Source organism: Marmota marmota, unplaced genomic scaffold, assembly GCF_001458135.2.
Source record: "Marmota marmota marmota unplaced genomic scaffold, marMar, whole genome shotgun sequence".
Classification (NCBI taxonomy): Eukaryota; Metazoa; Chordata; class Mammalia; order Rodentia; family Sciuridae; genus Marmota; species Marmota marmota.
In genome coordinates this window covers 55,975,910-55,988,086 of record NW_026000174.1, presented here as the reverse complement: position 1 = coordinate 55,988,086, position 12,177 = coordinate 55,975,910, and the positions used below count along the sequence as shown (strand labels likewise).

Genomic DNA, 12,177 nt, shown 5'->3' with positions numbered 1-12,177 from the left:
GGGGGGCCGGGGTGCAAAGCTGAAGGCCATGAGTGAACTGAAGAGCTGAAGCTACTAGGCTGTTGCTGGGACCCAGGATTGAGTCCGAGGCTGATGGGTGGGAGCCGGGGGTCTGTTGCTTTGGCTGTAAGGCCAGGGCTGGGTGTGGAGTCTGCAGGTCTGAGGGTATGTTATGTGCCTGCCACCCCGGTGGGCAGTTTGCCGTGGTCCAGATCGACACTGCCCGGGAACTGGAGGATGCCGACTTCCTCCTGGAGAGCTACCTGAACCTGGCGCGCAGCAATGAGAAGCTATGCGAGTTTCACAAGACCGTCTCCTACTGCAAGACCTGCCTCGGCCTGCCTGGCACCAGGGCAGCCGCCCAGCTGGGGGGCCAGGTCAGCCTGAGCATGGGCAATGCCTTCCTGGGCCTCAGCCTCTTCCAGAAAGCCCTGGAGAGTTTCGAGAAGGCTCTGCGTTACGCCCACAACAACGATGATACCATGCTCGAGTGCCGCGTCTGCTGCAGCCTGGGCAGCTTCTACGCCCAGGTCAAGGTGGGCCTGGGCCCCAGGGGGAGAGTAACGGGGACTCCCTGAAAGCCTCCCATGAGCCACATGCCTGGCTGCACTGCCTTGTCCAGCCCTCCTTTTAGGTAGGGATGAGGTGAAAGGAAGTTGGAAAACACCGAGCCAAGAAGGGCAGAGCCAGGATTCACACCGTGACTGACTTCCTGGGGTAGTGAAAGGTCCTGTGGGGGGACAGCCCATGGGCCTGCACTACCACAGATTTGCTGTGTGATCCTGGGCAAGTCACCACTCTCTGAACCCCAAGACATATGTCCATCAACTAGGGAGACAGAACTTAACAGCAGGGATGTAAGGATTGGTCCGTCAGGTATTTGTTGAGCATCTACTATATCCCAGGCACTGTTGAACTGTTTCTCTGTGGCAGTGGAAATAACAGCAAGGTTCCTCATGAAGCTTGCCTTCTGGCTTGGGGGGAAAAGGACTGTCAACATAATCGGGATCAACTGGATGGCATGTTAGAAGGTGCTTAGGAGAAAATAAAGGGCAAGGGGGTGGGGGACACAATTTCAAATAGAGTGGCCAGAAGGCCTCAGGGAGTGACTTCTGGTGATATGATGTAGATGAGAGTGTGAGCTATGCAGAAATCTGGAGGAAAGTTCTCCAGGCAAAGCCCTGCCCTGGGCGGGAGGCTAGGGGACCACATGGCTAGGGGACCACAGGTGAGGGAAGCTGAGGGTCAGTGACTGCAGCTTCTCAACATAACCCTCCCGGCAACCCGGCTGCGTGGGCCATCAGGGATTTGGGTGCCTGGCACATAGTAGAAACTCAGTAAATCTGGGGTTAACTGACTGTATCGATGCAGCTGGATGAGGAGTGGGGAAGAGGAAATGAGGGGCATCGAGAACAGCCACCTAGACTCTGTTTTCAGGAACTAGATGCCAGTCAGTGCAATGAGATAGGACTGGGGAGGGATAGAGGTTTTTAAAAGCAACCCTATGTGAAAGCAATAATATAATGAAGTCTTGTATGCGCCCACCACTTGGTGGAAAAATTATTCCTATTTTTGCCATGTTGGCTGTACACATTTTAACCTAAAGTGTTGTGACCGAAAATTGAGTGATGACATTTTTTACGTCAAAGTAGTTCAGATGCAACCTTAAAATTTTAGAAGCCATTTTGTTTCGTAAGGACACTTTCTAATGTAATCACAATACTATTATCACACACTCCAGAATTAATAATAATCTCTGAAGAGCATCTAATGCCAAGTCTATATTTAAATTTCTCTATTTATCCTAAAAATATATCCTCACCCTCCTCAGCTTGTTTAAATTGGAACACAAACAAAAGCCACACATCAGAGTGGCTTATTGTGTCTTTCATGCCTCTCTCAATAGAAAATTCCTTCCCTTCCTCTTTATTTTCCATGACTTGTTGAAGAAACCGATCAATTAACCGCCTTGGAGAGTGTCTCTCTCTCTCTCTGTTTTGTTTTGTTTTTGTTTTGTTTTTTGGGGTTTTTTTAGTTGTAGTTGAACATAATACCTTTATTTATTTACTTTTATGTGGTGTTGAAGGTTGAACCCAGGGCCTCACACACACTAGGCCCGTCCCTTTTGTTTTTGTTTGGGCAGGGAAGAAACTGGGGACTGAATTAGGGGCACTTTACCTATGAGCTATATCCCCAGTCCTTTATTATTTGTTTGTTTGTTTGTTTTGAGATAGGGTCTTGGTAAGTTGCTGAGGCTGGCCTTGAACAAGTGAGATCCTCCTGCCTCAGCCTCCCAAGTCACTGGGATTACAGGTGTGTGCCACTGAACCTGGCTCTTCTTTGTCTTTATAAATATTGTCGTACTATGGATAAACTGTCCTGGTACTTTTGTTTTAAGGTCTTTCAAAATATGGTTATATTGGTTCTATCCTGGGTTTCAGCACCAAAAACAGAAAGAAAGATGGTTATGTTAATATGATGTTCAGGCAAGGTGGTTTATGCATATAATGCCAGCTATTTGGAAGACTGAGGCAGGAGTATCACAAGTTCAAGACCAGCCTGGACAACTTAGTGAGACTCTGTCTCAAAGATAAATAAATAAAAAGAGCTGAGGATGTAGCTCAGTGGTAGAACATCCCTGGATTCAGTCTGTAGTATCTCACACACACACACACAAAAAAAAAGAAAATAAAAAAGAAAAAGTAAAAAAAAAAAAAAAAAAGTAAAAATAAAATAAATATAATATACAGTCTGAATCATTTATTTCCATTTTCCATTTTTATGTTTTTTTGTACTGGGAATTGAACTCAGGGGTGCTTAACCACTGAGCCACATCCCCAGCCCTTTTTATTTTCACTTGAGACAGAGTCTCACTGAGTTGCTTAGGGCCTGAGGGCCTTGTTAGGTTGCTGAGGCTGGCCTCGAACTTGCAATCCTCCTGTGTCAGCCTCTGGAGCCACTCGGATTATACCACACCTGGCTTTAGTTTTTAAATGAAGTAAGAAGTTGCACACTGTCGAGGATGATTCAGTAGAAGAACTCAGTGATGCAGACACTGGGGTCGGGGATGTTCTGGCATTTGGAGCAAGAACAGAATGAAGGCAGAGTGGGACCAGGTGGTGGGGAAGGGGACTCTTGTGATCCTCCCTTTTTCTAATGGTCAGGAGGCAGGTTGCCAGCTGATAAAAAGAAGGAGAAAAGGCCTTTGGAGGTTTGAGGAGAAGATGTGAGAAAATTATCTCATTGCCTCGCCAAGTCTGTTCCAATGTTCTTTTGAGCCAGTAGTCCTGGAAATCTGTCATTGAGCCCTCAGGGAACAGCTGCTGCTGAGCACCAGCAGGCAGACTCTAGATGGGGGGCTCTAGTATCCCTTGTCCTGTGTGGCTGTGAAGCTGAGGAGGCTTTGGGGACTGGGTGCAAAAAAGAGCCAACTGTTTCCTTATCTTTTCATTCGTTCATTGAACAAATATTTATTGAGCATCTACTAAGTCCAAGAACAGTGCTAGGCTCTTGGGATGCAGCAGCAATCCCAGTGAATCCCTCTGCTCCTGGAGTCCACACTTTGCACTGGCCTTCCCTCTACCTGCATCCCCCTTCCCCTGGAGCTGGAGTGAATGAATGAATGAACACTGGGACCCTTGGCAGCCAGAGAAGCCAGCCCTGGAGCCCCCTCCTGGGAGCAGTTCCTGCCTGCCACTCAGTGCGACCCCCTCTTATTCTTTGTCCCTGCAGGACTATGAGAAAGCCCTGTTCTTCCCCTGCAAGGCCGCGGAGCTTGTCAACGACTATGGCAAAGGCTGGAGCCTCAAGTACCGGGCCATGAGCCAGTATCACATGGCCGTGGCTTACCGCCTGCTGGGCCACCTGGGCAGTGCCATGGAGTGTTGCGAGGTGGGGCAGCGGGGAAGTGGGCAGGTGGTGGTGTGGTCTGAGGATTGAGGTGCAGGACCTCCTGCTTCAGATCAGCCCATTGAGGCCCTTGAGGCTTGTCCATGGCCGAGCTCTCTACGGAGCCCCTAAAGGATGTGTTTCTTACCCCCAACCTGTCAGGCCTCATTCTCAGAGGAGCGTGTTCTCTGAAGTTTCCTCTGAGTTGGGCTCAGATCTCAGCTTTGCCACTTACTAGCTGGGTGTCTTAGGCCACTTCTCTGAGCCTGTTTCCACCTGTCAACTGACAGCTGCCTCGCTGGGTAAAGTGGCCTCCGCGGTTCGATGCAGGAAGCCTCAGCACCATGATAGGTGTATTAGGCTCTGAGGATACTGATGATCCTTGGGTTGTCCCTTCAAGGGGCCTCCGGGTGGAGGGTGCCCAGTGGTGGGGTCAGATGAGCAGGCCTGAGCCACCCACTCCCTCAGGAATCCATGAAGATCGCTCTGCAGCATGGGGACCGGCCGCTGCAGGCGCTCTGCCTACTCTGCTTCGCTGACATCCACCGAAGCCGAGGGGACCTGGAGGTGAGGTTACTGGGCTGGGGGCCCAGGGGGTCTCAGGCCTGGCCCAGCCTGACACCCCCTCCCACCTGGCTCTGCAGACAGCCTTCCCCAGGTATGACTCTGCCATGAGCATCATGACTGAAATTGGAAACCGCCTGGGGCAGGTGCAAGTGCTACTGGGTGTGGCCAAGTGCTGGGTGGCCAGGAAGGCTCTGGACAAGGTGAGGTCAGGCCCTTTTCTACACCCCCAGCACTCCCCAGCGCGTCCTGCTTGGAGCCACTCAGTCAGCTGACAGGCCGAGGTCTAGTGCCTGACAAGGCGCTGTCTGCCCCTGTGTCTAACACCAGCCTCATCCTGTTTCCCTGAGGCCAGTTATTTTCCAAGCTCTAAGAAGGCCCATGACTTGCCCAGGGACCCATAGTTAGTAAAGGGACAGGGCTGGGGTTTGGACCTGGGGTAGCGTAACTGCCTCCAGGCTCTCATTAGCACCCTATGAGGCATTTTCCACCTGTTCCATATTTGCACAAAGAGGCAGGAGGTGACTCGCCACACAGTCCTGACACAGCCCTGGCAGCCGTGCATGTCCCTTCCCACTACCTTCACACACAGGAGCCTGGCCCTAGCCCTGCTGGTCTCCGCAGGCCCACCCTCCCCACCCCTTTCTTTGCTGTGAGCCAAGGCCTCTGTCAGACACTCTGCCTGCAGGCCTGAACTCTGCTCACCTTCCAGGCTCTGGACGCCATCGAGAGAGCCCAGGACCTGGCTGAGGAGGTGGGCAACAAGGTCAGACCTGCGTCTGTCTCCTAGTCTACGGTCAGCAGCCAAGTGGTGGGGAGCATGGGTCTGAGGGAAGGCCCCTGGGCCTGCTGGTGCCCTGAGCCCTTGCTGATCCTCTTGAGCTGCCTGTGGCGGTCCCCAGCCTCCTGTCTCCTTCCTACCCAGAAGTCACTTCTGAGGGAGGAGCAGGAGTTGCATTATTTGGAGGATGGCAGATGCCTTAGACCCTTTTTGACATTCATTGAAACTCCTGAGGTGGCCTCCACTCCCTAAGAGCTGGGCACACCCAGGTCCTTGTAGGTATTGGTTCCGGTTCTCTTTTTTCATATTTTTTTTTAGTTGTAGTTGGACACAGTACCTTTATTTATTTATCCTAATGTGGTGCTGAGGATCAAACCCAGGGCCTCACACATGCTAGGCGAGTGCTCTACTGCTGAGCCCCAGCCCCAGCCCCAGCCCCAGTTCTCTATCTTCCTGGGAGGTGGGCACAGGGGCCTCCTTGGAGAGGTGAGGAAAGTGAGTCTCAGGCTCAAGGTCTCTCACCACTAACTGGTCTATCTTAATACCAAGACCCATGTTCCCTCCATAACATAATGCAGCCTCTCCAAATTTATAATCATATCCAGGCCTTAAAATATTGGAAACAGGCTCAGCATTTCTCAGGGTCTTTTAGCAAATATGCATTTCTCTGGGATCAGGTGCACAGTCCAACTAAAATGTCACATGTATTTGCTTTGGGCTAGATGATGCCCACTCAGGTTTATCCAGCTATCAGTCTGATCAGAGATCCTTTTTTTTTTTTTTCTTTTCTTTTAAAATCAGAAATGCTGATGAGATGTGTATATTACCAAAAAAAAAAAAAAAAAAACAGGAAAGCAAATCATTAGGGTGACAGTGCAGTGGATTTGGTCAATAAAGTTGTTCAAAACATGGAGTCCCAGGGAGATCTAGGCGTGAAGACTGTGATCTCACCAACTCCTTCATTCTGCTCCAAGGGAAACAGGTTCAGAGAGAGCAGGACATTTTTCCTAGGTCCGTCAGCAGAGCAGAGAAATGGCTGGGACTGGTCCTCACCAGTATGTGAATTTGGTCTCCGTCCCCACTCTGTTCTCCTGTCTCCCGTGCCCCAGCTGAGCCAGCTCAAGCTGCATTGCCTGAGCGAGGGCATCTGCCGCAGCAAGGGGCTGCAGCGGGAGCTGCGAGCCCACGTTGTGCGCTTCCACGAGTGCGTGGAGGAGACGGAGCTCTACTGCGGCCTGTGCGGGGAGTCCATAGGCGAGAAGAACAGGCGGCTGCAGGCCCTGCCCTGCTCCCACATTTTCCACCTCAGGTGAGGGCGCCTGCACAGTGGCCAGGCAAGGGCCCCACTGACTGCGTCACACTAATAATACTGTATTAACAGCAGACACTGGCCTGGTGCTTTCTGGGGCCCAGGTGTGTTCTAAGAACTCCCCATCTGACTCCCTGAATCCTCCCAGCAGCCCTGCGTGGCAGCCATTGTCATTATCCTTATCCTAAAGTTCTTCAAAGGGGTAAGGATAAGTTTTCCAGTTATCCCAAAGGGAAGTGAGAGGCCTCTTAAAGGTCATCGGATCAGAGAAGGAGGCCAGCCCTGCCTCCGTGTCACGGCCGATGCCAGCTCCATCCCAGTCTTGACCCTGCCCACACCCTCTGCCATGAAGGCTCCTGGGGCAGAGCAGAAGCCTGGGGACCAGGACTTTCTTTCCTTCCTTCCTCTGTTGCCAAATGGCCGCAGGGATACCTCCCAGCCCTGCAGCAGGAAGTGGGGGAGGAGACAGGGCCTACGACCCAAGTAGAAAGACAGGTAGACAGGTCGGGGGTGAGTGGACAGAGCCCTTTGCTTCCTCAGATGCCTGCAGAACAATGGGACCCGGAGCTGCCCCAACTGCCGCCGCTCATCCATGAAGCCTGGCTTTGTATGACTTGCAGCAGCAGCAGTCTGGTCTCCCCCCACAACTCCCTTTGCCCTCCACCATCAGACTGAAGGCCCAGGTTTGCTCCTGGAGCAGCCACAGGCCTCTTCAGTCATAGCCAGGGCCTGGGCCTGCCCACTGCTGCTCCTTCAGGCCCAGCTGCCCTCCCCTGCCTCTTTGTACTTTGCTCTTTATAGAAAAATAAATGGTTTGTACCTGACCCCACTGATTGGCTTTCCCTGCCCATGGTCTGAGCCGGTGGGGGGAGGGGGAATGAGGCACTCCAAGTGAGCTTCCTGGAGCACCTTCCCTCCACTCAGGACTCCACAGTGAGCCTGCAAGGAGATCCCTGCTGGTGGCACGCTGATGTGCACGGGGAGGGGGACTGCACACAGTGAACATGATCAGTGTGGATGGTCTGTTAGAACACCTCAAACTCACCTGTTAAAGCCCTAGTCAGCAGGGCTGCGAACACCAAATGCCATACACTGGGTGGCTTACACACAACAGAAATTTATTTCTTACAGTTCTGGGGGCTGGAAGCCCAAGTTCAAGGTGCCAGCAGATTGGATGCCTGGGGAGGGCCCGTAGTCCTTCTCTCAATGACTTCACACAGTGCCAGGGCAAGATAGCTCTCCAGGGTCCCTGACTAGGGCACTGTCATTTGTGAGGGTTCCATCTTCATGACCTAATCACCTCCCAATGTCCTCATTCCTAAAACAATCACACTGAGGATCAGAGTTTTTTTGTTTTTGTTTTTTTTAAGTTGTCAATGGACCTTTTTATTTTTTATTTATTGATACGTGGTGCTGAGAATCGAACCCAGTGCCTCGCACATGCTAGGCAAGTGCTCTGCCACTGAGCCACAACCCCAGCCCTGGGGATCAGGTTTTAATATATGATATATTGGCTGGAGGGGTGGTGAAGGGTAGGACAGGTGTTTGGACTTTGGCAAAACCTAATCCCCAGTCTGAGTGTTAGGGCCTTGAAGGAGATATTAAGGCCAATTGAGGTCATTAGGACAGGAACTAATTCAATGGACTGGTGTCCTTATAAGAAGAGGAAGAGCACTTGCCTAGCATGTGTGAGGCACTGGGTTTGATTCTCAGCACTGCATATAAATAAATAAATAAAGGTCCATCAACAACTTAAAAAAAATTTTTTTTTTAAATTTTTAATATTTATTTTTTTTTTTTTAGTTTTCGGCGGACACAACATCTTTGTTTGTATGTGGTGCTGAGGATCGAACCTGGGCCGCACGCATGCCAGGCGAGCGCGCTACCGCTTGAGCCACATCCCCAGCCCCATTAAAAAATTTTTTAAAAAGAGGAAGAGACATTAGACACCAGAGAGTTGGGGGTTTTTGTTTGTTTGTTCTGGTTACAGGGATTGAACCGGGGGTGCTTAACCACTGAGCCACATCCCCAGCCCTTTTTCATATTTTATTTAGAGACAGGGTCTTGCAGAGTTACTTAGCACCTCCCTAAATTGCTGAGGCTAGCTTTGAACTCGCAATCCTCCTGCCTCAGCTTCCCAAGCTGTGATTACAGGCGTGCGCCACTGTACCCAGCTAGAGGTCAATATAGTTATAAATGTGAGTGTTCACCAGGCTGGGGCAGTGATGTGCACACCTAGCACCCTCATCTTGGCTTCTAAATACTGTGTTCCAAAAAGGAAACAAGGCTGTCAAAGGAAAAAGTCTGATTCTAGGCCTGGGCCATGAAAAGTAAGAGACTGGAATATCTTTTATCAGAAAGCCAGGAAATAAGGAATGATGAGGATAACAGGAGACATCTTTGTTGGGCTCCTGCAGCTCGTGAGTAATGAGTGATCACGATTGTCTCATCAGTACAGGCTGCCATTACAGAGGGCCACAGAATAGGTGGTTTGACAACCACAGTTTTGGAGACTCAAGTCCAAGATCAAGGTGCTAGAAAATTGTAAAATCTGCCTTTTCACTGTCTCCATACCTGACCTTTCCTCTGTGCTCCTGCAGAGAAAGAGCTGCTCCTTCTCCCTTCCTTGTCCTATAAAGGTATTAATTCCACCCCGAATGCCCCATCTCATGACCTCATCTAACCCTAATCACCTCCCAAGGGCTCCATCTACAGATAACCACCACCCTGAGAGCTGGGGCTTTGACATATGGGTTCTGGAACACAAATATTCAGTCGAGAACAATGATACTAACAGATTTTGTTGAACTAGAATCCATCCTGATATAAATAAATTTATTATTTATGAGAAATGGGATATCTGCATAATCCCAAAATTCTCACCCACAAAATACATCTTTTAAATTTAAGAGAAAAAAAGAGCTAAGACTTGGTTGGAAGGTTGACAGAGTCCAGCTTCATCAAATGAGAAAGGATAACACCTCCAGGAATGAGTCACACTCCACCCGCAAGAATGCAGGGCAGAACTCCATGCTGCTGATGGGAAATGCCACCAAGGATGTACAGCCCAGGACTGGGATCAGGAGAACACACGAAGTGAGAGCAGCCTTAGAAACATCTCAGAGGAACTGTGGTCTTCAGACATGTCAAGGTCACAAAGCCAAGGAAAGTCTGAGAAATGGTTCCAAGGGAAAAAAAGACTTGATACTGTTTTTTGTTGTTGTTGTTGTTTTTAATGAATGAATAGCTGGCTTTATTTATATTTTTAAATATATTTTTAATTGTCAATAGACTTCAAATCCCATACCTCACACATGGTAGCAAGTACTCTACCACTGAGCCACACCCCCAGCCCTTGATAATTTTTTTTTTTTTTTTTAGTACTGGGAATGGAACCCAGAGTCACTTTACCACTATGGTACGTATGAAAGTCCTTTTTAAACATTTTGTATTTCGAGACAGGGTCTTGTGATTTGCTTGGCATCTCGATAAATTGCTAAGGCTGGCCTTGAACTTGCAATCCTCCTGCCTCAGCCTCCTGAGTGTCTGGGATTACAGGCAGTGACACTGTGCCAGGTTTATACTGTTTTTGTTTTGTTTTGTTTTGTTTTAAGGTTATAAGGGTCATCCAGTGGATAATGGAAGAGATTTTAATGAGGATCATATCTTGGGGATGGGGATATAGCTCAGTTGGTAGAGTAAAAAAAAGGATTATATCTTAGGTATTACTTCATCAATATTGAATTCCTTGGGTATGACCATGTATTATACAATGCATTGCAGTTATATATGAGAATGTCTTTTTTTTTTTTTTAAAGAGAGAGAGAGAATTTCAACATTTATTTTTCAGTTTTTGGCGGACACAACATCTTTGTTTGTATGTGGTGCTGAGGATCAAACCCGGGCCGCACGCATGCCAGGCGAGAGCGCTACAGCTTGAGCCAAATCCCCAGCCCCATGAGAATGTCTTTGTTCTTAGGACACATAGGCTGAAATGCTTAGAGGTAAAATGTCATGAAGTCTGTAACTTATTTTTTGAAGTGGTTCCAAAAAAAAAGTTCATGTTTACACACAGTCACAGCAAAAGCAAATGTAGCAAAATGTTGTCAACTGGCAAATCTTGGTGAAAGGTACAGAGGTTTTCACTGTTTATTCTTTCAATTTTTGTATCTTTAACATTTTTCAAAATGCAGTTTTTTTCAGAAAGATTTTAGAAAGTATTGTCTAGAAACAAATAGGGTGTGTGTGTGTGTGTGTGTGTGTGGAGAGAGAGAGAGAGAGAGAGAGAGAGAGAGAGAGATTTGTTATAAGGATTGGGCTCACAGCTCAGTTGATTATGGCATCTGGCAGCTCCCAGGGTCTGCAGGGTGAGTGGGTAAGCAGAGAGGGCAGTTTAGTTCCATTCTGAGCATGAAGGCCTGGGAAACAGCCAAGCCAGTAGTGTAGTTCCCCTCTGAAGGCTGTCCAGCTCAAGACCCAAGGAGATTTGATGTTTCACCCGAAGACAGGGTAAAAATCCTTTGGCCTAGTTTAGGTAGTACAGCAGGAAGATCTCTCTCTTACTCAGTCTTTTTATTCTATTCAGGACTTCAACTGATTGGATGTGGCCCTCTCCCACTACAGTTGGCAACCTGCTTTTCTCAGTCTAATGACTTAAATATTAATCTTTTTTTTTTTTCATACCAGGATGCTTAACCACTGATGTGCTTAACCACATCCACAGCCCTTTTTATTTTTTATTTAGAGTCAGGGCCTCACTAAGTTGCTGAGGCTGGCTTTGAACTTGTGTTCCTCCTGCCTTAGCCTTCTGAGCTGCTGGAATTACAGGTGTGAGCCACCGTGCCTGGTTTTAAATGTTAATCTTGCCTAAAAACAAAATCAGAATGATGTTTGGCCAAAAAACCTGCGTACCCGATAGCCCAGTCAATTTGATATACAAAGTTAACCATCAGAGGAAGGTTAAGGTAGAAACAGGGAGGCCCAGGAAGAGGCCTCTGTGATAATTCAGGTGACATGATTGTACCTTGAACCAGAGTGGATAGGACATGGAGGTGGTAAGAAGTGGACATATTTGGGGTAGGAGTTGGGAGGAGATATCTCTTGTCTTGGAAATTTTCACCTAACAGGAGTGGAAAGACTAGAATGGTGAATCTCCATTCAGCCCTAACTCTTTTTTTTTTTTTTTTTTAAAGAGAGAGAGAATTTTAATATTTATTTTTTTTAGTTCTCAGCGGACACAACATCTTTGTATGTGGTGCTGAGGATTGAACCCGGGCCACACGCATGCCAGGCGAGCGCGCTACCGCTTGAGCCACATCCCCAGCCCCAGCCCTAACTCTTCATATTCAGCATGTGGACAATCTTATTTCCGTTATGGCTACCCCCTTACCCCAAGCTCCACATGCTTCACTACATTATTTTGATTCTGACCTTATTTTGAATTCTGGATATATGTTCAAGGGAGAATGAGAGGAATTCCAGGTGGACTGGATGTGGTATATGGTGATCCAAGATAACAACAAGGCTTGTGTCTGAGCAATGCAAGGACCCAGTGTAAGGTCCTGAATGTGTCATAGTCTCTTTCTACCTGGGGCTGAGACCTGCTGAGCCTGGCTCAAGGGAGCACTCTGGAGAG

At 48.5% G+C, this 12,177-nt stretch overlaps 1 protein-coding gene across 2 annotated transcripts in view; it reads left to right on the top strand.

Moving 5' to 3' along the window:
• The window catches only part of Rapsn (receptor associated protein of the synapse), an 11,392-nt gene extending 4,026 nt beyond the window's left edge, over window positions 1-7,366 (top strand). The window contains exons 2-8 of one of the 2 annotated variants that reach the window (XM_048788807.1): window positions 198-536; window positions 3,733-3,891; window positions 4,357-4,455; window positions 4,533-4,655; window positions 5,165-5,206; window positions 6,343-6,542; window positions 7,083-7,366. In XM_048788807.1, the coding sequence (XP_048644764.1) occupies window positions 198-536; window positions 3,733-3,891; window positions 4,357-4,455; window positions 4,533-4,655; window positions 5,165-5,206; window positions 6,343-6,542; window positions 7,083-7,155 (1,035 nt within the window). In that variant the 3' untranslated portion in view covers window positions 7,156-7,366. Of the gene's footprint in view, window positions 1-197; window positions 537-3,732; window positions 3,892-4,356; window positions 4,456-4,532; window positions 4,656-5,164; window positions 5,219-6,342; window positions 6,543-7,082 lie in introns of both variants that reach the window. The other variant, XM_015477900.2, reaches the window with a different exon arrangement.
• The last annotated feature ends 4,811 nt before the right edge of the window (window positions 7,367-12,177 follow it).